The 24,786-nt window shown below is 33.0% G+C and overlaps 2 protein-coding genes and 1 long non-coding RNA gene across 5 annotated transcripts; 1 reads left to right on the top strand and 2 right to left on the bottom strand.

The window, feature by feature from the left end:
• Window positions 1-3,584: 3,584 nt before the first annotated feature.
• Window positions 3,585-7,082, bottom strand: LOC100819620 (probable serine/threonine-protein kinase NAK-like). Of its 3 annotated transcripts, none has more exons than XM_006601790.4 (7): window positions 6,844-7,082; window positions 6,632-6,722; window positions 5,702-6,024; window positions 5,311-5,446; window positions 5,011-5,153; window positions 4,786-4,909; window positions 3,585-4,341 (listed from the first exon to the last, which is right to left on the bottom strand). In XM_006601790.4, the coding sequence occupies exons 2-7, from the start codon at window positions 6,681-6,683 to the stop codon at window positions 3,887-3,889; spliced, it is 1,233 nt and encodes a 410-aa protein (XP_006601853.1). In that variant the 5' UTR covers window positions 6,684-6,722; window positions 6,844-7,082; the 3' UTR covers window positions 3,585-3,886. The 3 variants fall into 3 exon arrangements, with proteins under 3 accessions (XP_006601853.1, XP_006601852.1, NP_001241128.1); XM_006601789.4 differs by having other exon boundaries at window positions 6,632-6,697; window positions 6,844-6,905; NM_001254199.1 differs by lacking the exon at window positions 6,844-7,082 and having other exon boundaries at window positions 3,887-4,341; window positions 6,632-6,683.
• Window positions 7,083-13,266: 6,184 nt separating this feature from the next.
• LOC102666715 (uncharacterized) lies at window positions 13,267-13,710 on the top strand. Its single transcript, XR_419584.4, has 3 exons — window positions 13,267-13,317; window positions 13,403-13,468; window positions 13,633-13,710. It is a non-coding gene; the product is annotated as an uncharacterized lncRNA (long non-coding RNA).
• Window positions 13,711-23,320: 9,610 nt separating this feature from the next.
• On the bottom strand, window positions 23,321-23,710 carry LOC113000210 (uncharacterized). The gene has a single exon (XM_026126887.1). The coding sequence runs from the start codon at window positions 23,708-23,710 to the stop codon at window positions 23,321-23,323; it is 390 nt and encodes a 129-aa protein (XP_025982672.1).
• Window positions 23,711-24,786: the final 1,076 nt, after the last annotated feature.

Below are 24,786 nucleotides of genomic sequence, written 5' to 3'. Positions count from 1 at the left end.
GTGAAAATGCATTAACTAATTAAGTGGAAAAGAGATTGTGAGAATAAATGTCAATAATTTTAAAGATAATTTATAAAATAATATAAATTAATAAACTTATTATCACTAATTATATCCCTTAATTTTTCAATGGTCATTAATTTTTTATTTATTTATAGCCATCAAAGACAAGTATTAAAGAGATACAATAATTCATGCATCATATTTAACTAAAGTCCCTTGGTATGGGTCATTGAATCTTCTAATCTATTTTCACTGCACAATGTAGTAAGGAGAGGAAAAGATACGGGATCTTGGTGAAATTCAATTATTAGTTTCACATGATATTTTAGTCTTTCTCTCACCTTATTATACCTTGTTATTAAAAAAAATATTTAAATAAAATAATTAAAAAAAGTCTTATATAAAATATCATATTTAATATAATCTATCTATGAATTCTCATCCAAAGTAATGAGCTAAAGGCAACCCACGTAAATTATGCATATACCACATGTTGTGTCCTTAAATTGGTATGCATACATAAGTGATTTTTAATTTAGTCATTGTCGTTGGCAGAAGTAATAAAAACGAAATATAGCTGTCTTTACACGTATAAAACAAATTGACGTGACAACGATTTGTGTGATTAAATTGTCATTTAAATTTTATGCACGACATTTGTTTTTTATTTAGTCTCGATATTGATATTTATTTTTAATTTGGTTTTATTCGATTAAGTTAAACCTCTTATTTACCATCTGATTAATCTTTTGGTACAAATAATTTTTTTTCTATCATGATATTGGTTATAATATTAGTGTGAAATATTCATCAACTTTGAACTAATAATTAATTTCTATTTAAAAATTGAATTGACTATTTTAGTAAAAAAAATTCAATTATATATTTTTGATCTACAAAATTCTAATATGAAATTTTACTTAGGAATTAAGCTCAATTTCACTAGAATTATCGACTTTTTAGTTTTGGGACAAATAATTTAGCTCAATTCCACTAGAATTAACCACTTTTTAGTTTTGGGACAAATAATTTAGCAGCACACCAATGAATAACAAATTTTAACTAGTCATTACATTTAGTTTCAAGTTCATACCAAAAAAAAAGTTTCAAGTGACTTCTGACAGCTCAGTTTACCAACCTGGCGTTTCCGTTATACTGGAAATCATGCATTCACCTCTTTCATTCTTTGATCTCGTCATGACTCATATCAAACATCATTGAAAAAGAAATACGTGCAAGAAAATAGATTGTTATTATAGGTAAGTTGACACTTTCTTGGCGTGGATTGCAAGAAGGTTGAATATGACAATTTAATTAAGTTGAAAGGTCTATATTAATTACAGTGAAGTTGACACTTCCTTGGCGTGGTTTAGTAAAAAATGAGTTGTTGAGAGGGATTTTACTGATAGTACTGTCAAGAACCTCACTCTATGGAAAATGACTGTCTACAGTTTGATAGGGAATGGATGCCTTCAAGGTTGGAATATGTGAAGAAATAGTACACTTGCTGACTTAATGGAAGAAGAGGGAGAATTAAATTTTATATGCCTAAAGATAGACGGTCTCTTTTCCAAATAATTGATGTAAGGTGGGAAAATTAAATTTTATCTCTTAAGTCAAACAAAATAGAAGAGGTTACATAAGGATTGGTTGCAGTCAATTTTGCACGTATTTTTATAATTGTTAGATGAAGATCATACGGTTCAGAATTTAAATTTGCATTTTAAGATGGATATACCTAGGTTAGGACAACTAAAAAAAATAGTTTTAAAAAAATAACTATAAAACTAAGTTTATTTTAAATACAGTTAAAACTCTATAAATTAATAATGTCAGGACCGAAGAAATTTATTAATTTAGAGAGTTATTAATTTATCGATAAATTAATAATTATTAATTTAAAGAGTTTTTAAGTAATTATACTGTACATGTCAAACAAAAAAACAAATTAGTCTATGCCTCTTAGAATTACGTTGCAGCGAACCTTGAGACTCAACGTAAATTAGTAACTACTGTGTTCATATGCATTGAAAATCAATAATGACTTTTGAAGTGCAGTAAACAAGAGGAACAAATGTGTTCAATATATTCTTAAGCAAGTTTGGCATATATAAATTACATGAATGTGTTAGAGTATTCAAACCATATCTCACAAGATGAGCTCCACATCTAAAAGGTGTTGCAAAATCAACTATGTGGAGTTGTGTGAGTACAAGAGAGACAATCGTGCAAGCACACAAAAAGATAACTATTGAATCATATTTCAATAGAGTGTAATATATTTTTTTCAGTTTTTATGAATTATTAATTTATTATTTTCTTGGGACCGAAAATTATAAAGGGATCTCACGAAAAATTATTATCTTATTATTTTATCAAGTTTTTCAATTTTTTACATTAGCCCAAATCGGGACCACACAAATTTATTATTTTAGAAAGTTTATTAATTTACCGAGTATTAATTTAAAGAATTTCTACCGTAAATTGTTTTTATTCATTCATAACTAATTACATAATTAGTTTTAAATATAATTTATTATATAACTAGTTTATTTATAACCAATTATATATTCATATTTTAAAAATAACTAATTATATCATATTATTACTACTTATATACAATTGGTTTTGATTATAGTTATATTTATTTATAATCTAGTTATTTGTTAGTTATGGTTATAGTTATTTAAATACTCAAATCATGAGCATCCCTAACCGAGATAAAATATAAACAATCCGACCTTTATCTGACAGTAGTTCCGAGAATCAAGAGATATAATTCAAATCCTATGGATAAAGAAAGATTGTTTCATGTTAACAATTATGTAAATACATAGAAAATCGACAAGAAATCCAGATTTTGATAACCTTGTAAGAACAGAAACCAAGATACATATGGTTTTGATCAGTTCAATTTAAATTGTGATGGAAAATATACACTTTGACTTTTGATTATGGACCACAAATTGCACCTGTTTGTTTTGTTCATAATGAATGACATTATAGTAATGTGATGAGTTAATGGAGGTGAAGAAGAGAGCACTCGAAACTAAAATAAATATATGCTCAGAAAAATTGAGGCAGTAAATGAAGGAATATGATTTTTTTTCAGACACTAAAGAAAGAAGCACTAGAGGAAGCATATCTTTCAAATCATTGCACTGTTGTTGAGACGAATGAACATTGAGTCCTCAAGTATGGACATGAATCTACACGCAGATATGCAATCTGTTTGTCAAAGTCTAGATCAAAATTTCAACATTTCAAAACATTTCTCCCTGGTGTGTGTGAACATACACAAATGAATAAATAAATAGATACCAGCTGAATAGACTAGTATATACTGAACATTAATTAAGAAATCATGCTACTGGGCTTCCAAACGAACCTTCATTAGTTTTATATTTTCAAGAAACATATAACAAAATAAATCTCCAGATATATGTTAATTGCAACAAATGCGACGGCTAGGAAATTTGACTTAAGAAGAATTTCAAAGGATTAAAAAAATGGTTGAACTACAACCGAAAAAGCAGAGTCAACAGGCTTTGGTGGTGGGGAAGGAAGTCAGGTAGTCAACATGGAGAAGACTTTTTTACATATTATAAAGCAAAAGATAAAAATGTAGAGAATCAACCACATGGGTAGTGTTGCAGTTGTTTACAGGGTTCAAAATTAATGAACACCTTAAGGACCCACATTAGACCCTTGAATGTCTAACAATCAGAACCACAACGAGAAAAAAAAATTATATATAGCACAAAATGTAACATGGAAATAAAGCAAACTATACATTGCTTACATAAACATGGTTCATGCCAGCCACACCTAAACCTCCGAATTTTGTTATATGCTTTACTACTTGCCGCATCACAAAATTCTCTCAACCGCGGAGGAGAGAAGCAGAAGGTCTAGGATAAGCAGAAGCCTTTCTAGGGGCATCTGAACCACCATCGCCACCATTGGTACGGCCGGGGCCGGAATTGCGTACATGATGCTGTTTATGATCAGCGCCTTTTCTCTGCATGTTCTTTGATTCCTGAAGCTCCTCCAATGCTTTTACCACCTCATCCATATTCGGCCTGCACTTAGGCTCTACGGAAAAACATTGCATAGCAAGCGCAGCTGCTGCTTGAGCTCGATTCTGTGAATATTGACCTTCGAGACGGGGATCCATTACACGGAAGACTCTTCGTTTATTAGATAGATAAGGCTTGGCCCATTCAACAAGGTTATGCTCTCCAGTTGGTTGGTTCTTGTCAATAGCTCGTCTTCCTGATATCATTTCCAGAAGAACTACTCCAAAACTATACACATCACTCTTGGTAGTGAGATGACCTAGCGAAACAAAAATTATTCAGTGATGTAAAGTAATAGGCAATACTATCTTGTTTGCCCATTAATATGAAAAACTAAAAGCTGCTCAAATCTAGTAAATTCACAAACCACGATACAGCAACAAATTCTGTAACTGACAATCAAATGTAAGATAGAAGAATAGACAAATTTTTCCAAAGAAAAATGATGCTAGGGGAAACCATGGTAACTGGCATTCGGCAAAATCACAAAGTTTCAGGGTACTTGCAGGTGTAAATGAAAGGATGCTTAAAACTCTTCTGATAGAATAGTGTAAATGCCTATTAAGAAAATTTGAGTAACTAGACTAAGAAAGTAGCCACAAAATCTTATTTTATGTGATAATATATTCTATCAACCAAAACAGTACATCATGAGGATGAAATCTAAGCTAGGAGGACAATATGACAAAACCACAGTTGATACCTGTCGCTAAATACTCTGGTGCCGCATATCCACGGGTTCCCATGACCCTAGTAGAGACATGGCTTTTATCACCAGTAGGACCATCTCTGGCCAACCCAAAATCAGAAAGTTTGGCATTATAGTTCTGCAAAGCAACATGCAATGAAGCAGCTCAGTAATGAACACTAAATAACTCATATTTTCAACCATAACAGGGACATGCTCAGATTGCAATTATGTACATACTGTATCGAGTAGGATATTTGACGTTTTAAAGTCACGGTATATGACTTTATGTTCTGTACTATGAAGAAAAGCAAGACCCTTTGCAGCCCCTAGTGCTATTTTCATTCGCAAACTCCAAGAGAATGGCTGAAAGTAAGAACCTCCTGTATTTATGATGATTTCAGGCAAAATTATCATTAGAACTCAGAGGATTACACTTTAAATTATTATTCTATTGCTACTGAGGGAGAAGAAAACTTCTTTTAAGGGGAACAGAAAGGAATAAGAACTATATATTCAACCAAAATAGAAGGTACTAACTTCTGAATAGATGATTTTCCATGCTACCCTTAGGCATAAATTCATAAACCAGAAGCCGATGTTCATCCTCAAAGCAGTATCCTATTAACTTGACAAGGTTAGGATGCTGTAGTTGGCCAAGATAGTTTATTTCAGCCTGAGAGTCAAACAAAACAAGAAAAGAAAAACATCAACTATTATTCAATCAGTTTTTGGGCATTGATCAAACTTCGGTTTCATAGTCAACAAGTCCATACAGTTCCACTGAAAATCCCCAAAACAAAGTAAGACAGGCAGAGTGGAAGAGTATCCATAAATGCTTAAAGTTACCTAGGATTTTGTTAATATACAATGAATTAAAATTTAAAGCCAAAGCAATAAGCATCCATAGAAGAATTCAATTGATACTAACCAACCACTCTCTGTGACCCTGGAGCCCATCTTGGTTAAGCTTCTTAACAGCAACAATCTTGCCTATTCCTGGTTTGGTAGCAGCAAGTGAATGCTCATCAATCCAGCCCTTAAAAACTGAACCAAACCCGCCCTCTCCCAAGACACTATCGGGGCGGAAATTTCTTGTGGCTGCTCTTAGCTCATGATAGCTGAAGCTTTTCAAGTTGGAAGATTGCAAGATCTCACCCTCACTCCGAGAAGTGACGGGTATGGAGGCTGATGAGCTCCTGCTATTTGAGCTGATGTCATGGCCACTCCTGCTGACACTTCTAGAAGTGATCCCTACATCAATACAAAGAAAAACAAGTTCACAAAGACTCATCACTTATAATACCAAATTCACATGGAATCCCAAAAGCCCCAAATTATCCTTCTGTTGTCTTAACAGCAATTTCCCTCATACTGAGATAACACTTTTTTTCTCCAGAAAAATTACCTAGCAGAAAACATTACTTCTGATGGTATTAAAAAAGGTGAAAAACTCATAAATTAGTTTTGTTACGGAATAGTAGTGCAAAACCATTCAAAGATTTTCCAACCCCATTTTTACTCCCATTCCAAACCAACCCTAAGTGAAAATTTCAAAGGGGTAGAAAAGCTACAATTCTCATGAAGACTCAAACCTAAAGTCTATCAATCCAATGGGTGGGTATCTCAAATCTTCATGGGACACAGATCACCATATCAGAAAAAACATAGAAGCCTTAACTTGCAAGGATCTCAATCATGTGCTATAGACTTAGATACATGAACATGGCTTCACAACTATCCATAAAGCTAACAACTTTAAGCCTATTCCATGTTCATTTCCAACCCCAGAAGAAAAATTAGCTCATTCAAGCATTCACAGAGAAGAAAATGAAGATGCAAGCACATAATAAAAACTGACCTGTATTGGAAGGACTCACAGCCTTAATCCTATTACTCCAGCAAGCACCCATCAACAAAATCACCCCTATGACCAAACTCAAAGGTTACGCCTTTCAGATGCAACCAAAAACAACAAAGTCTGAAACTTTAAGGGTGATAATGCAAAATTAAAAATAATGGGGGCAAAAGGGGGCAACAAAACACCCCAGAGTAAAAGACTGTTAAACCCACCAAGATGAAGGCAGATCTCAATGATTACGCACTCAGTAACATTAGCTGATATTTCAGAAACCCTTTTTTCAGCTTTCTATCATTTGGGGTTTGATGAGAGGAGAAGGATCGTGGAAGGAAGCACGAAGGTTCAAAAGAGGAACTTTGATCACTTCGTTGATGGAGGCTTTTGTAAAATGATTATTGGTAGCCTTTTTTGGACCCTTTTGCCAAACCAGAGAAAGTAGAATAGAAGGTTGACTTCACCTTTTACCTGTTTCTCCTCTTTTTGTCTTTTTTCTAGCCAACATTAATTAACGGAATATAAACCATAATATAATTATCTGAACATAGAAAAATATAATTACATATATGGAGTACTTATATTTTCTCAAATAAGTGATATATTATTTTAATAAGAATTTAATGACTAAAAGTGTGAAATGATTTTACATTATCTAATTATAATTATTTTCTGGATTATTTTAAAAATTAATAAATTTATTATAATTATTTTAAAAATTAATAAATTTATTATTAATTATGAAGTATGATTGAAAGCACGTGTAAAATTTTAATTTTATATTATTAATATATAAATTCTTTTCTCTTAATTTAAAAAATGCTCATGAAATTGATACACTAAAAAAAGTTAAATTGTTTGTTGGTGATTGCATCTTACTATCATTATAATGATGATGAAATGACTTATAACTATTGCTTGTTTAAGCTTTGTAATTTTTTTGTCAAAAACAAAAACCTTTGTAATTTAAAGCTTAATTTTTACACTATCATTATGTTTTTGTCGGTCAAGGAGTCGTGTCTTATACTCTTATTATAAGACTTTGTCCCCAGGGTTATTGAATGATTTGTGTATTTATTTTACAATTATTAGATCACTTATTTTATCAGTCTATTTTACTACTCCCTTCTCATTTTATTATAAAGTTTAAATTAAAAGTGTAGTTTATTCTTTATTATAAGATCTAATTTAAAATATTTTTATATTATATTTTTATAAAAATATTCTTAAATAAAGTTAGTTATAAAATAACGTGACAATAAAAAAAATAACATTAGTGTTTGTATTTTCTTTTTCATAAAGATAATTTTGAAGGAAAAAAATGTAAATTCAGGATAAATTTAATACTCTTAATTAAATAAACCATTTTTTTAATATTGATGTATTCGTTAATTAAATCTTATAATATGAACTAGAAGGAGTATTATAATAAGATTTCCATTTTGCTATTTCATTTTATTTAAAAATTATTTATTGTTTTCAACGTGAATAGTAAATAAATAATTTTATTTTGAATAAACTTCAAATACTTATTTTTTTACTATAAAAGTGTAGTTGAATTTAATTCAAATATCCATCATCGTGCTTAATTAGAAGTTTAGATCGTCTCAAACTCCTATAAATTAAATTTATAACATCATTGTTGTGTGTAAATTTTATTACACTTTGTTATTCTAATGAAATCTTTACTAATTTGAATGTCAAGCTGTTTTTTATAGGTGGTGCCTTTTATCTATAGTGTCTCAGTCATGTCGGAGAGTTGTATCATTTTTTAGAAAGGAAAATCTCATACCTTGATTCATGTAAACTATACTTATATCAATATTAATAAAACCCTAGCTGCACCTGAATTTTGTTCTACGAATAATTCATATTGGCATTATAATATTATATCAATATTAAAGTATATTATTATTAATTTATTATATTATTATCTTCGATATTAACCTGAAAAGGATAGTGTGTTAAATATTTATGAATATTTTTTTGGTAGAAAAATATTGATGAATATGAATGTAAAAAGATAAATAAATGCACTAGCGCATCAAGTCAAGTCAAACTAGTCTCAATAAAATTATCACATGTTAAAATATGATTAAAAAAAATTGTATTTTTGTAATACGCAATTACGGACTTGGCCGATTTCAGGACCCTTCCAATTACGGGTTGTTAAAGGTATTGGGTTTTATAATAGATGACGATCAACTCTATCAAGTGACTAATAATTAATTCACTCATCATAATTAATGATAGAAAGAAGAAAAAAACTTAACTAATTTTAGAAATTTAGTAGTACTGGTAGTATTTTATAGTAACTGTGACGAAAGTTACACTAAAATTCTAAACAATAAATGTTAATAATAAATAAGCCCATCATCAATATTCAATTATGATGACCTTTTCACCTACTACTAGATGGAAAGATAATTTCATGTGTGGGTTAATGTTCCATGGAAGATTCAAATCTTGCACATGTGTGTATTCATGTTTTGATTATTACAAACAACTGGGTCCAATGATCAGTGAATGCGTAAGCCATGTTTACTTTAATAAACAATTGTAAGATTTGTGACAAAGATTACTACGAATCTTCGCAAGCAATTCTGCAGTTTAGAAATGATCGTAGTTGGCTACAGCCAACCGTGTCGTATACACCAATCTTTGAGTATTTTTAACGATTTTGGGTGCCATGAGTGTATTTATACTGTAATATTTAATTTTGTAAGTGATTTAATCAAAATGTTAACGTCCGCAATTCAAGGCCCATGAAACAGAAAGAGATTGTACATATAAAATAAATAAAAATGTCAAAATAATAATAATAATTTGTTACAAGCAAGAGTTATATAAATTGTTATATAATTTTATTTTATGAATAAAATATTTTAAATAAAAATATCATTAGAAATTTTTAGAGATAAAATAAATTTGGATATATATATATATAAGAATGACGAAGTTTCATTGTATATACATATTATATATATCCAGGTCAAATGAATAATTGGATAAAAGACAAGTCAGCCAAAGAAAATTGAATGAAAAGAAATGGAATTGAAGATTCAAAATAATGTGACAATTTGGTGAGCTACTTTTCCGACTAATGCCATAGAAATTGACAAATACTTGGCATAAAGTAGTCATTATCATGTGAGCGGTCATCAAGAATCAATATTCATATTTCACAAAGAATGGTATTCTTTTGAATTGTATGAGTTAAGGACCAGGAGTGAGTTCAATCCGCATAGCACACTTGTTAAGCCTAAATGTGTTTATAAAAGTTTGCTAACTTTTGGTATGAAAGTTTTTTTTATCGATAAATAAATGTTAATTATTAGTATTATTTTATATGGAGGATTTGATATGAAAATATACAAATACATGTTAAGATAATAAATATAATTATCTATAGTGGACGTTGAGTCCTTGGAAGTTTTGTCTGCATTGCATTATTCATGTTATATACTGCCTAAGGGATAAGGGAATACTAATTTGGGTAAAAGTATTTTAACCTAAGGAATAATGCTTAATCTAATATGATAGATTCAAATTATAAAAATCACATTCTATTAGATTGAGTTGCTACATAAGATTAAGAGGAAAGGATTCACACGCTAGTTTTCTCTGGTTATTGTTTAGTTTTGTCTTATGTGATTTCTGTCTTGATTTACATTACTTCCACTCACATTCTTTAATTGCTCAAATAATCCAAATTGATATAAATTGGTAATTGTCACAATTCATTGTGGAATCTACACTCTGACTCTACTCTCCATTTCTATGTGGTAAACTAAAGAAATTTATAAGCAATTGAGTGACCCACAACCATTCTTAATCTTAGGGTGTATTTGGATTAAGGCTAAAAAACTTCTAAACGTTCATATGTGCATTCTGAGACACCAAAAGTAAAAGTAACTCTTTGTTATTTTTGGAAAAAGATCAGTTCCATTTAATATAATTGGTTCTTAAACATGCACTTAAACATTATTTTTGTTCCCACTGCTACAAAAAAGTCATTTTACGACGCGTTATCCACATCGTTCCTACCAGACGCGTCGTAGTTGGATTAGCGGTGGCAATACCGTAAATATGTTACCATTTTATGTGGCATGTGCATGGCGCGTGACACGTTCAACAACGTTCACTGGGTAGCACGTCTTTGTGGGTTATGCAGCAGGTAAGTTAAGGTGTTTTTTAAAACGCCGTCGTTGAAATTTTGAAGGGCAACGACATTTTCTTGATCCACCGTCGTTAAGATTGAGGTTTATAATGTTTTGCGCGGCAAACACTCGCGCTCGAGCTCCCGCTTCCCTGTTTCTTTGAAATTTCGATCTTTTGTGACCTCTGTCGTTTGCCTGCATCTCCGTCGCACCCCTGTGACCTCGGTCGAAGGGCGTAGTACATTGTCGCACGTTCGACGTCTCATCTTGTCTCACCACTGCGCAAGCCACAAAGTTTCCCTTTTCAGAGTTGTCGTGCCCTACAACTTGTCTTCAAGGTAAGCTTGTCGATGTTTGAAATGTCTTGTTTAGTGTTGAAGAAGTAATTATTAACGGTTTACTGAAGTTGGAATGTTGTCGTAACTAGGTTGTTGTGCAAATGTTGTCTTGCCCTAACAAAGTAATGTTTGAATGTATGACTATATATAATTTTACTTTGGTTCCACACACCAGATATGATTTTTCATGTTTACTGAGAAGTTAATAGATACATACTGCTTTTTAGTGTCAATAACTTAGATAATAATGTGTAATTTCACAAAACTTCAAGAGTGTGAGGGTAATTTGTTCTAATAGTTATAACTTTGGCATTACAAAGGTGATTTCTTGTTTCTGAACGAGTTTCCAAACAGGCATTGGAGTATGTAGCTATGATTGGGATGATAACATAGACAACAATGTTGGATGTCGAGAAAACATTGATTTGGCCATTGCATCTTGAAAGCAAAGGAGTATAGTAGCCTTAGTAGTTACTGTTTTAAATTTAGATAAGAGAGATTGCTAATTAAATTAACACTCAAGTGAATCCGGTGAATCGGATAGGCCCCTTTCTTCCACAATTTCTGTAATGTTTTATGTTACATACTTTTTAAAGGCTTTTGTTGGCATGAGTGTGAATCCCCTGAGCTATGATGCTGTAGTTATACTTGGTGATCGATGCCCTGCATATTTGGCATTGAACCGGTCAGTTATTGGTTTGTGAAAAATTTCATGGAAAATAAGAAGCTAGTTGCATCTATCTGCCATGGGCAATAGATCTTAGGTAGCTGCTACCCATGTTAAGGTATAATCAGTATTCATTTACTTATAACTCTTGTGTTGAAGTCAACCAAATCATCAGAAATGAATACTTAATAATGTGGTTTGGAAAGGAAAAGATGTTGATAGTTTTTGTAGTTTACTGTGCAGCTCTGTAAGGGAGAGAAAAAAGGGATTTTGAGAGACGGGAGCACCTGTAGTTGCCAGCTAGATTCATTTAGTCGGTGTTGCTGAAATGTTGATGCCAAAGTTAATGATGTTTACAATTTATATCATAGGAGACATTTTGTCAGTTTTATAAGCAATAATGAAAATTACATTGTTTAGGCAAATTGAAATTCTCTTTAATGGATTGGTGAAGAGAAGAAAATTAACTGCTATGTACTTAAATGTCTTGATTTGTTCAAGGGAAAGTAACTCTTTTTTAACCAAGTAAGGGATGGAAATTTGGAGAAATTGAGTGATCATATTAAAATGTAAGTGGACTTTGGTGCTCATTGTTAGAGTTAGGTGGTTAACTGATACATGTCTCATGTCTGCATAAGCTGACTAAAACTTGTAACAACTTATGTTGAATTAGCTTATTCAATAATCCTGTGGCCTTTAGTAGTAATCTTTCTAGTCTCTAAAAGAATTGACAAGGTTTTCTACAGTGATTATATGAATAAGTGGAGTACTAGTAATTTGGAATTTGTATTTATCCATCTATTTGCTTATACATATAAGATTAACTTAAGTTTAATAAATGCACTACTAATATAAATTTAATATAGTGATTCTCAAGATAAATGGGGTGCTGAGACAATAAAGAATGCCAAATGGTGTTGTATTTATCCATCAATTGGTCTGATTTTTCACTAAATTCTTAGGAAGATCCCCTATACTCTCCACGCTTGCTAGAGAACTGAAAGACTGAGCCTTCCCTTGAGATGCTTGTTCATAATGCTTGTTTTCTGAGACTTATGTTGGAATCAGCTTCCTCAATTTCCTTGGCTTTTGTTACATAGTGTGGCTTGAGATGCTTGTTCATAATGCTTGTTCATAATCAGCTTCCTCAATATTCTTCAGAATGTTTTTTTGCATGATGCATTTGTTACTACACTAAGGAAAGCTGAGCAATTTCTTTGGGCTAGTTCTGAGATGGATTCTGTGAGTTCTATCTATTTGTTACTTTTTAATATACTCCTGTATATACATACCGTGATATACTTAACTAAGTTCTGCTTCTTTTTTGGGATGTAGTTTCGAGACATGGTAAAGAATTTGATTGAAGCTCAGAAGTGGGCAGAAGGGATAAGAGGCTGCGTAACAAAAATTGAGTTATGGTTGTGTCATCGGGACTCTAATGACAAGAAAGTTAATTTAGAATTCATTGATGAGTTACTGAAATTTACTCCTGCACCATGCAATGAACCTCTTTATCATAAATTGAAGGTGCTTCTCTTAACAAGCTGTCAATAATCCCTTTGGTAGTTGCAGTTTTCTGCCATATTTTTTTGGTTAACTTATGTTGATGCAGGACTATGCAGAGGAAGCTAGGTTGTTAATTCAGGATATTGATACTGCTTTGTCAATGAGTTCAAATGTAGTTTCTCCTAGAATCATCATATGTCTTTTCTTAATAACTTTATATTGATATATATCTAGTAACAATTTATGTTCTTGCTAATTATAATGGCATCTGGTAAGTAGTAATATTTTGAGTCTTCTTTTCAGTCCATTAAATTTGACTAAAATTATTTATTCCAGATGTCTGAGTTGGAACTTTTATACTCCAAAGCTTGTGGCCTACCCATCTACATGAAAGAAAGTAAGAAATTGGAAGGGAAGATTTCTTCAACCAAGGTAAATGTTGCCGTACATGATAGTTTGGCACATTATTTCAGCTTTCTGGTTGTGTGCTTAAGTTTCCATTTATATTGTTTATATTTTGAAACTATTTTTCTCTCCAAAGAGCGATTTTTTATTTACAAGGTCAGGGATCTGTAGATACATTTTGATTAGAATGTGCTTGTCACAACTTAAAATAGAATGAGAAACCATCTTTCCCCTCCAATATTTGACACATACACATTGAACCTTCAAACCAAAAAAGGAAAAAAAAAAAACAATGACCTGTATTGGGTTTTACAAAAGCAATTACACTTGGTGTTTCCTATCTCTAGTCTAAATTTGTGAGATTCAAAAAGAGGATAGAAGTTTATTTTTTTTGAGCTTGAGGATTACAAATTCTTAGGAACGAAATTGAATCTGATCCAGAAAGTTACCACTGCTGGTTTAGTTGATATGAGATTTTAACACCCACCCCCTCACGCCCAAAACTTGACATTTGGAGTTCACCTGATTTTTATCTATCTCGCTTTATTAGTTAGAGTTCATCTATATTCCCTGGTACAATGAGTTTTGGCTCACGTTCTGAACTGCCTCAATTCTTGTGCTTTAGTTGTTGTGCTGAACGGCCTCGCTGATTTCATCCCATCCCTCTCTCCCTCGGGTCTCTGGACCGCTGTTGCTTCCTACGGCACCCCCAACGGTTGGGCCGGAGAAGTTGAAGATTTCCCCACTCACATCTATGTCTTCCTCACCCGCGACAGAACTCACCGTGTCAAGGTTGCCAGTCATCGTCCAACGAGTCACCCCACCGGGTCTCCACGCGTTCACCCCCTGCCACCTCCCCAGGCAACAACAACTTCAACGACGGTGCTTAAGTAAGCACCATCTTTGAAGTTATATATTACTACGTCATTGCATTTAAAGCTCATCCTAAAAACCGAATGTTTCCACGTCGTTGTTGCCATCGCAACGTCTTCGAAGGCACTGGTTCAACTACGACCGTGACGTCAGCCCCGTCGCAGGAATCACGTCTTTCTAAAACGGTGGAAAGTGACCGTCGTAAATGGTCAGACGTCTACAACGACGTCGCATTTAAAGACGGGCGTTCACTGTCGTTGAATGCCGACGACGACCGTCGTTGAACGGATTTTTTGTAGCAGTGTCCCTTCATCCTCTTATTCCTTTATTAAATATTTCATTTTGTTTTCTTTTACAATAATTTTCCTAACCAACCTTTTTGTTGTTTTTACCAAAAGTGTTTTATTCTTTTCTATTCATTCTTATATTTGGGATATGAGAGTTTCTGTTACTCCAACCAATTTGGGATTTTTTGATACAGTTAGTTTTTTAGCCAATTAAATTACACGTCACATTTTCATTAATTATTTTTTTAATTAGTTCTTGATTATTATTTTTAAAAAAATTTAAATTGTAACTTTTTTAAATTAAAAAATTGATTAAAGATAACTTTAGAAGTTTTAACCTAAAATATTTTTAGTTACTTTCTAACACTTTTTATCTTAAATTTGTTTTATCTTCCTCCACGGTGTGTATTTGCTTCTTCATTCTAACCAAGTTTTTGAAAGTTCTTATCGACATATTCATTTTGCTTTTCACAAAACAATAAATTCAAAATGTGCTTATGGACATATGCTACTATGCTAGGAATCCTTTATCTTACTATTGTGTTGGTACAAGTTGACGGGGTACCTGAATTTTTGCTTTTGTAATTTTTATTTTATTTTATTGTTTTTTATAATTATAGTAACACTTTATTATTATTTGTAATTTCTTTGTTATGTTTATTTTTATAATACTTTTTTTACTATTTTAGACTTTAGACTGTTATTATATTATTAATGCAGAATTTTTTTTCTTAAAATTATAGTGTTAGTTTACAACTATATTTATATTTTATTAGTATTATTTATATTCATTATCAATACTATTTATAATTACTTCAAATTTGGTTAAATATTATAATATTAATATATAAATATATTAATATTAATTAACATTTTATTATCATTTATCTATCTTTAAGATATTTCAAATATTTAGTATAATGTTTTTTCCGGTTATTAAGACATAACTATTTTGCTATTCTAGATAACTTAATTTTAAGATAATTTAAACCTTAATATGAATTTGATTTTTGTAGTTTTAATTTCCATACATTATACAATAAAGTTGTTGTATTTTGATTTGAATATTTTTTATATTTTTGTTGCCAATTTTTAAAATATTATATCTTTAAGTAATACTTCAAAATGTTTCATTTTTATAATGTTATTTTATTTTGTTATTATAATAATTATTATTACGTGTGAGTTATTATCATGATTATTGTAATATTATTTTTCTACTATTTTAGTTTTAGATTTTAAACTATTATATTTATACCTTAGTTATATTTTTTACACCTTTTGTGATTATAGCATTAATTTACTGTTATATTATTTTTTTATATTTCTAAATCCATTGTTTGTGTTGTTTTTATTTACTTTATATTTATTTGAATACTACAGCATTAATATATATAATGTTATATTATAAATACTAGTTAAAATTATTATTGTTATTTTAATTATGCTAATGATACTTTAAATATTTATCATAATAGGTATTGTTTTACCATCAGTTTTAATAATACTATAGATGAAAGTTCTTACCGACATCTTATAATTCATTGTACCCATCTATTACCCAAAAAAGCAAAAATTGCTATTTTTACCTAATTTACCTTTATCTTACTATTGTAGTGTACCAATACATTGCTCAAAAGTCAAAATGTGCTTTTTTGCATCAGTTTATCCTTGATTTTTAACTATTACGGGGAATCCTTATCTTTCAAGAAGACTGATGGGAAACAAAAAGGCGGAACCTAGGTTTAGAGGCGACAAAAGCACCAGTTTGGGGTCTTTTTAGAAACTATTTATCAAAAGAAACTCTTTTGAAACTATTTACCGGGGGATCTGTTTTTATTTGTATTGTGCCAAAGCAAAGGCGCAATTCAACGGGGAGCTTACATGTGGCATTGATTTGTTGTGCCAAAAGCTTTGCGCAATAGATTACTACACATGTAGTGGCGCAACCACTTTTGGACAGACTATGACAGTGTTGACTGCTTTGGACAGTACGTGACCAATTGGAAAGGAATGTGGCATGTCAGTTGGAGCAAGCCTTTGCTCAAATTACCTAAGTACAACGTATTGCGCCATTACTACCGGCGCAATACATGCCTATATAAACGAGACACACTTTCTGCTACATTTTCGCATCTCTCCAATTTTCTTTCTCTGGCACATTTCCGCATCTCTCTAATTTTCTTTCTCTCTTTATTACAGCTTTGTTGATATTTCTTCTGTGGGGTGAAAATCGGTAATATATTTATTATTTTTTTATTAATTTGTATTATTTTTTATGTTATTATAGTTAATGAAAATTATTGATGACATTATTGATTTATTTTGTAGGTTTTATTATAAAAATGAGTTCTTCGATTATTGTTCTGGTTTATTTGAATGGAAGAATATTTCAAAGTGACGACGACATCAGATTTGAAGGCCCTAAAAAGGCTATTCAAATTAAACGTGGTGTAACTTTTGATGGGTTAAAAAAAAGAATTCGTGATAAGTTAAAATTAGATAAAAATGGAAGTATATCTACTATGACTTGTTGATTTTTAGTTACAAGTAAATATATTGCATTGCAAATTTGTGACGATGAAGATGTTGAAACAATAATTGAAAGTTTTCAACAACAACAAAAAATGGGTGTCATTGAATTGTGCGTTGAAGTAGATGTTGCTAGTGCTTCCACGTTGAATGTGAAAAATTCACTACTATCATGTGGGAATAATATAGCTGACAATGAATCAAAAGTTCAAAGATTTACAATAAATTTAGATGATGATTCTTACGATGATGATTACATGATATCTAATTCATATGTTGAGGACTCGTTGGATGAGGAGGAAGATATCGATGATATATCTGACACAGATGAAAAATGTATATTTAATTAAATAATATTGTAATCTTATAATATTTTAATCTTATATCTAATTTATAAATACTTTTGAGAAAAAACCGTATATTAAGATTTATTTGCAGGTGAAAGTGGGACTGCATTTTGGAAATCTGCTTCTAATTATAGTAACATTAATTGGAGTCATCCGGATGAAGAAGACATTTGTGGTTTCGATATGGGATCAACCTTCAATATTGGCCAAGAATTATTTGTTGGCATGGAATTTGAAAGCAAAAATTCAGTAAAAAAATGCACTACAACAATATGTTATGAAGGTGCACCAAACTTTTAAAGTTGTTGAATCAAAATCACAAAAATATGTTATTTGCTGCGCAAATCGAAATGATGACATCCCATGCCCTTTTTATATGAGGGCAATTGTATCTAAAAAAATTGATACATGGAAAGTTACGTAGTGGGGGGACCGCACACGTGTTTGAATATAAGTATAACACAAGACCATGACAAACTTGATTTTGATTTGATTGCTACGTGTGTAGTAGGTATGATTTTAACTATTTTAATTATTCATGTTTGTTTATCATTGATTTGGTTTATGTTGATAATTAATTTTTGTTATAATTATTTTCATAGGGATGATTAAAGAAGATCCGTCATTGAAAATTTCTTTGATTCAAGAAAGGATCAGTTGTATGTTTAACTATAAAATTTCATACAGAAAGGCTTGAAAGGCTAAACAAAAGGCCATTATGATTGAGTATGGCGATTGGGATGAATCTTATGGCCAACTTTCGTCATGGCTGAAACACATGCAAAATCATTGTCCAGGATCGTATTATCAACAATGTGACGATGATTTTGTAGTTGGCAATATGGTGAGTCGTGAATACCGTCAGTTCCATCGAGTATTTTGGACTTTCGGTCAATGTAAAGAGGCTTTCAAGTATTGCAAGCCAATCATACAAGTCGACGGTACATTCTTGTATGGAAAATATCGTGGGACGTTGTTAATGGCAACAACACAAGATGAAAATGGTCATGTTCTTTCGCTCGCATTTGCTGTGGTTGAGGGAGAAACATTAACAGCATGGTCATGGTTTTTGGCACACTTGCATGAACATGTCACAGATAAAATGTCTCATTTATGATCGCCATGCAAGTTTAACGCCAACCATTGCTAATGAAGCACTTGGGTGGCAACCTCCCCATGCTTATCATGTTTACTATGTGCGACATATCGTAAGCAATTTCAACCACAAGTTCAAGAATGAGAAACAAAAACAAATGTTGAAAAAATTAGGTAAGATTTGACTTATAATATATCTTATTTTTTATGATAATTTTACTGAAATTGGTAATGACTAATGTGCAGGATACACTCCTTGCAAGCATATATTCGATAGGAATTTTGACAAATTTTGTGATTTGAGTCCTGCCATAAAAACATGGATTGACAAGATTTCAAAAGAAAAATGGACCATGGCATATGACAAAGGAGGGCGTAGGTACGGTCATATGACAACTAATCTATCTGAATGTGTAAATAAAGTTTTTAGAGGTTGTCGCAACATACCAATAACTTCCCTTGTGAAGTCAACATACAGTAGATGTCGACAATATTTTGTAGACCGCGGTCGTAAAGCTCAGAAAGAATTACAAAGCGGTCAGATTTATTGCTCGAAGGTTATGAAAGAGATTCAGAAAAATAAAAAAAGGCTTGTTCTCACATTGTCCACATTTATGATACTCAGAGAACAATGTTTGAAGATGAGGAGGCTTATGATCCTATGTCTCAACGAGGTGGACAAAAGTGGTCAGTTAACTTAAACGACCGTTACTGCTAATGCGATCAATTTAGTACTTACCATTATCCATGTTTCCATATTATCATTGTGTGTGGTGTTGTCAGCATCAACTTCTATCAATACATAGATGTTGTATACACAAATGATCACATCTTACGTGCTTACTCTCCTCCATCTGATGCGTCGTGGACACTTGTGCCTGATCCAAGTTTTAATCGTATGAAAGGAAGGCCAAGATCAACACGGTTAAGGAATGAGATGGATTGGAGGGAACCTTCTCAAACTCGTAAAAAATGTGGTAGATGTGGTGTACAAGGACACAACCGACGCAATTGTCCTCTACAATCTAACCAGGGAAATTGTTAACGTCATGGTCTGCATGTGATTAGTTATCATTATCCGATTCAATTCATGATTTTTATTGATGTTGTTTGCTCAATTTTGTTACGCACATCTTCTAATTAATTCAAACAATTTAAAATAAAACTAATCAATCATCATCATCATGTGTGTTATGGCGGGAGGACGTCCCACATGGTCGCTCCCATCTCCGAGCTTGTCGATCTGGATTCCTTCTCCTATCGCCCCTCCTTTCATCAGCCTCAGCAGAAAATTGATTACCTAAATCTACCCCTAATAAACCAGTAATGTTAGGAATGTTTCCTGGCATGGTCCATGGAGGGCCCATTGGGGCGTTAGGCGTTGATATCAGACAACCATGTGCAAATGAAGGGGTTCCCGCAGGAGATGGAGACCCAAATAAGTTAGCCATAACATATCCTGGTTGTAGAAGAGGTTGAATTCCCATGAAATATGCATCTACATATCACAATATATAACATAATAAATAATAAATAAATTAAATAAAATACAATATTAATGGACATTATAAATTAAATTAACACAAAAGTTGCATACCTAATGAAGTTCCGCTTTGTTATGGGTATGGATACAGGGGCGACATTTGAGATGGCTCTTGGGTGAACTGATCAAGTGTGTAATACATTCCATGTTGGCGCTCTGGCATCACAAGAATAACATGTGTTTCTGCATCCACACTTTCCCTACGTCGCCCTAAACCTTGGGTCTCCATACTCCTACCCAACATATCAAACTATTGACGTTCAAATTGTGGAACCGAAGGAGGAGCTTCTTCACGTGCCTCAATAATTCTATCCTCTTCCTCAACTAAAAGAGTCATCTTATCAAGGCACGATGCCAAATCGTCCAAATTTGACACCCTTCTTATGGGGACAACATGAACTGCATTGTTTCTATAATTTCACCATGCATATAAATTCTTGTTAAATAATACATGTATTTAGAAAATGTATGGTATTAATAACCACTTTTTAGAATATTAAAATAAATAAGTAAGACCTACAATAATTAATAAATACCATTAGTCCTCTTCTTGCATGTTGTCAGCTGATATACAATTTGGTTTTACGCCTAAACCACTTCATATACTCATAATTCACACTGAGGGGCCCAACTTGTGGTGGCATTTCTTGAAACCGTCTTTCATAGCGACTATTCCATTCATTAAGCATTGGCTGCAGTAGTCGCCTCCAATTATGTCCACTTTTTCCTTTTAGTGTTAGGCCATGTATATTGCTAGGTTGCAATGGAGGGCCAGGTATAGGTTGTTGCAGTTCAAATTGCCTAATGACTCTATCTGGTTGATGCCATTCAACAGCATTGAAACAAATCATCGGCACTACACATCTTTAGATTGCAGACCCAACAAAACATAAATGACTCAACAACGCTTGGACTTCTTCGAAGTAAGGGTCCCACAAAAACTACAATGCAATTTAAAAATTCGTTAAATAATTACAAATAATAACATTGTTCATTTGAAAAATGTATACTTAGTTACCTCGCCCTTTTTCATGGTGTCTAATTTAAAATGATAGTGTTCCACACTATCATTGGTCATATGAGGATTTCTATTTTGTAACTATCTGTATAACAATTATGCAACAATAAATAATAATGTGTTACATACAATAATAATTAAAATTATAAATGAAGTCTATAATTTAAAAATTGTGTACCTATAGCCAAGTGGATTGTTTTGTTGTTGTGGAGGCACAATCGATGAGACTAATTTAGGGCATTGTTCCCATGCCCACAATTGTATTAAGAGAATGTAACCGCCAATAGATTGAACATTATAATCTGTTGCGTTACACATCTTTCTATATAAATAACTCAATGCAGTAGCTCCCCACGCATAAGTACTGCACTCATCAAAAGCTACCATAAATTGCAAATATCTCATAGGGACTCTTTTACTACTTTTATCCACCAACAAGACATCTCCAATAAATCTCAAAATCCAAGCACGTGCAAACATTTTGAGGTGCTCTTCGTCGTCCACATAGTCCTGGATATTTGCAAATTCTGAAGCCAACCAGCTTAATTTCAATGTGTTTCCGTCAGCCAATGCATTAGCATTTGGCCTGACTCCAAGGTATTGTTCACACATATCAATCCCATCAATATTTGTGTTGCCAATTAAAGGATTGCCATCCACAGGAAGACCTAGCAACACAAACACATCTTGTAGTGTGATGGTGGCCTCCCCACACGTCAAATGAAAGGTGTGTGTCTTTGGCCTCCACCTTTCAACAAAGGCATTTACAATTCCTCCATTGATTTTGATTCTACACAATTTTATTGCTGTGTATAATTCAGACTGCTGTAACAGAGGAATAATTTCTATCGGTGGTTGTTCTATACCCTGATAAGTTGGAATCGCTCGCCTCATTCTTAATTTTCTATTTGCATCCTCGTTCTAAATATGTTGGGACACATGTTGTTTTTGCATCCACAACACATCATTTTCACGTGGTCCACGTACCACATCAAAACTGGATGAGGAGGATGATGAACTTGCCATATAAAATACACTACATATTTCAAACATAATTAAATTTATTTAAAACCTTATTAATAACAACAAATATCACAAACAATTTAAAAATTCCATTTACAATCTCACATATAATAATTAAGTTACATAACAACTTTAAAAAATCACAATATCATATATTACAAAAAATTGTAAAAAGCTAATATTCCAAATCAATTTCTAAACCAAAAAGGTTAATAAAATCGTTTGGTTACAAACTACACTTATTGCGCAAAGCTTTTGGCACAACAAATTAATGCCACATGTCAGCTCCCCGTTGAATTGCGCCTCTACCTTTGGTGCAATACAAATAAAAACAGACCCCCCGGTAAATAGATTCAAAACAGCCCCCTTTTGGTAAATAGTTTCTAAAAAGACCCCAAACTGGTGCTTTTGCCTTTAGAGGGCTAGGTCCCCCTTCGAGCAATGAGAGAAGAAAAGTGAGGTTTTAGTTTACTCATACCCATTACATATACAACATTCCTTTATATAGAGTCCTACAGAAGATGCTAGAATGCAAGGCTTGTAACAGAAATTGGAATATTTGCAATAATGGGATATGCAAAAATAGAAACAAAATTAATAGTGTATTGCAGAATTGTATGGTGTCGCACGATAGGGGACAAGAACTAACAACATCTCTTCATGAGCCAATCCCTCTTTGCTAGATCAGCTTTAAATTCCTTAATTCCGTAACGAAATTTGCTAGATATTTTGGTGTTATGGTTTTCCGTTTTGGCCTCGAGTTTGGGTCATTTGCTTTTGTCTATTCCTCATCTCTCTTAACATTCCCGCCCTCATCGAAAAATACCTTGTCCTCAAGGTTATACTGAATGCGCAAATCATCCCAAGATTCCCACGTGGTTTCCTCAGGTGGTAACCCTTCCTATTGAACCAAGACAAGCAACCTCAGAGCAGGGGTAGTATTGTCCCAACGACTGTTGACAAAGGTTAATAGTCGAATGACAGGTTGATTATTGTCTGTGATTAATGGCAACTGCAAAATGGGTTCAACCTCAGTTGTAGTCGAGTGGAAGTGTTTGAGGAGAGAACAATGAAAAATGGGATGGATGCAGGAATCTTCTGGTAGTTGCACTTTGTAAGCCACTTTGCCAATATTTCGAATGATCCAAAATGGTCCATAAAAGTGTTTGGCTAGTTTAGAGTAGGGTTCCCTAGTTGCAGACGCCTGTCTCTGAGGTCGCAGTTTGATGAGAACCCAATCACCTATCTCAAAGCTAACGTCTCTACGGTGAACATCTGGAGCTTGTTTCATACTTTCTTGGGCCTTGATCAGTTTCTTTCATAAACTAGAAAACATAAGCTCACAATTGGAAAATAAATCATCCACAATTTCAACTTTATAGGATCCTACTATGTACTGGGGAATCATGGGTGATTTCTTGCCGAAAGTAACTTCAAACGATGAGAGACTCGTGCCTTAATGTTGGGACATGTTGTAGGACCACTCCACCCAAGGTAAGAACCTACCCCAAGTTGCTGGCCATTGATGAACAAAGGCCCATAAATATTGCTCGACGACCCAAGTAGCCACCTTCGTTTGGCCGTCCGATTGAGGATGATAAGTAGAACTCATCCTCAAGGTGATGCCACTCAATCGGAATAATTCCTGCCAGAAATGACTCAGGAACAATAGGTCTCGGTCCAAAACCAGACTCTGGGTCATGCCGTGAATCTTACCAACCAAATCAATGAATAGTATAGCCACTTAATGAGCTATGTAGTGAGTTGGAAGCATGGCCAAGTGAATGCCCTTAGAAAATCTATCAACAATGACCAAGATAGTAGTGTGGCCTCTATATGGTGGTAGACCAACAATAAAATCAAGGGAAAGACCCTCCCAAGGTCGTAGTGGAACTGGTAGCGGATAAAGCAATCCTGCCTTCCGATGAGTCTCATACTTTGTATGTTGACAATTGCGGCAAGCCACCACAAAGCATTTAATGTTGTCGTGCATCCCAGACCAAATGAAGTTATCCTTCATTCGAGCTAAAGTTTTGGTGACACCCATGTGTCCACCCAATGGGGAGGCATGAAACTCAGTAATCAATGTAGGTATGAAACGAATATCTTTGGGTAACCATATGCAACCTTGCTGAAGAATTAGCCCTTGCTGGATGTAATAATTTGGATGAGCACTTGGCTGAGTGGGAATGGGTTTTTGAAGGTCGAGGAATGCTAGATTACTTGCCAACTCCTGCTTCAATTCATTTAGGAAGGCAAAATGTGGAACTGACAAAATTAGTAGTTCGCTAGCCATGGTTTCTGATATGCGAGAGAGCGCATCCGTCACTGTGTTAGATTTTCTGGCCAATACTGAATATTGTAATC

The sequence above is a fragment of the Glycine max genome, chromosome 18, assembly GCF_000004515.6.
Source record: "Glycine max cultivar Williams 82 chromosome 18, Glycine_max_v4.0, whole genome shotgun sequence".
NCBI lineage: Eukaryota > Viridiplantae > Streptophyta > Magnoliopsida > Fabales > Fabaceae > Glycine > Glycine max.
Note: the sequence above shows the minus strand (reverse complement) of the source record. Positions and strands in the feature narration are given on the sequence as shown.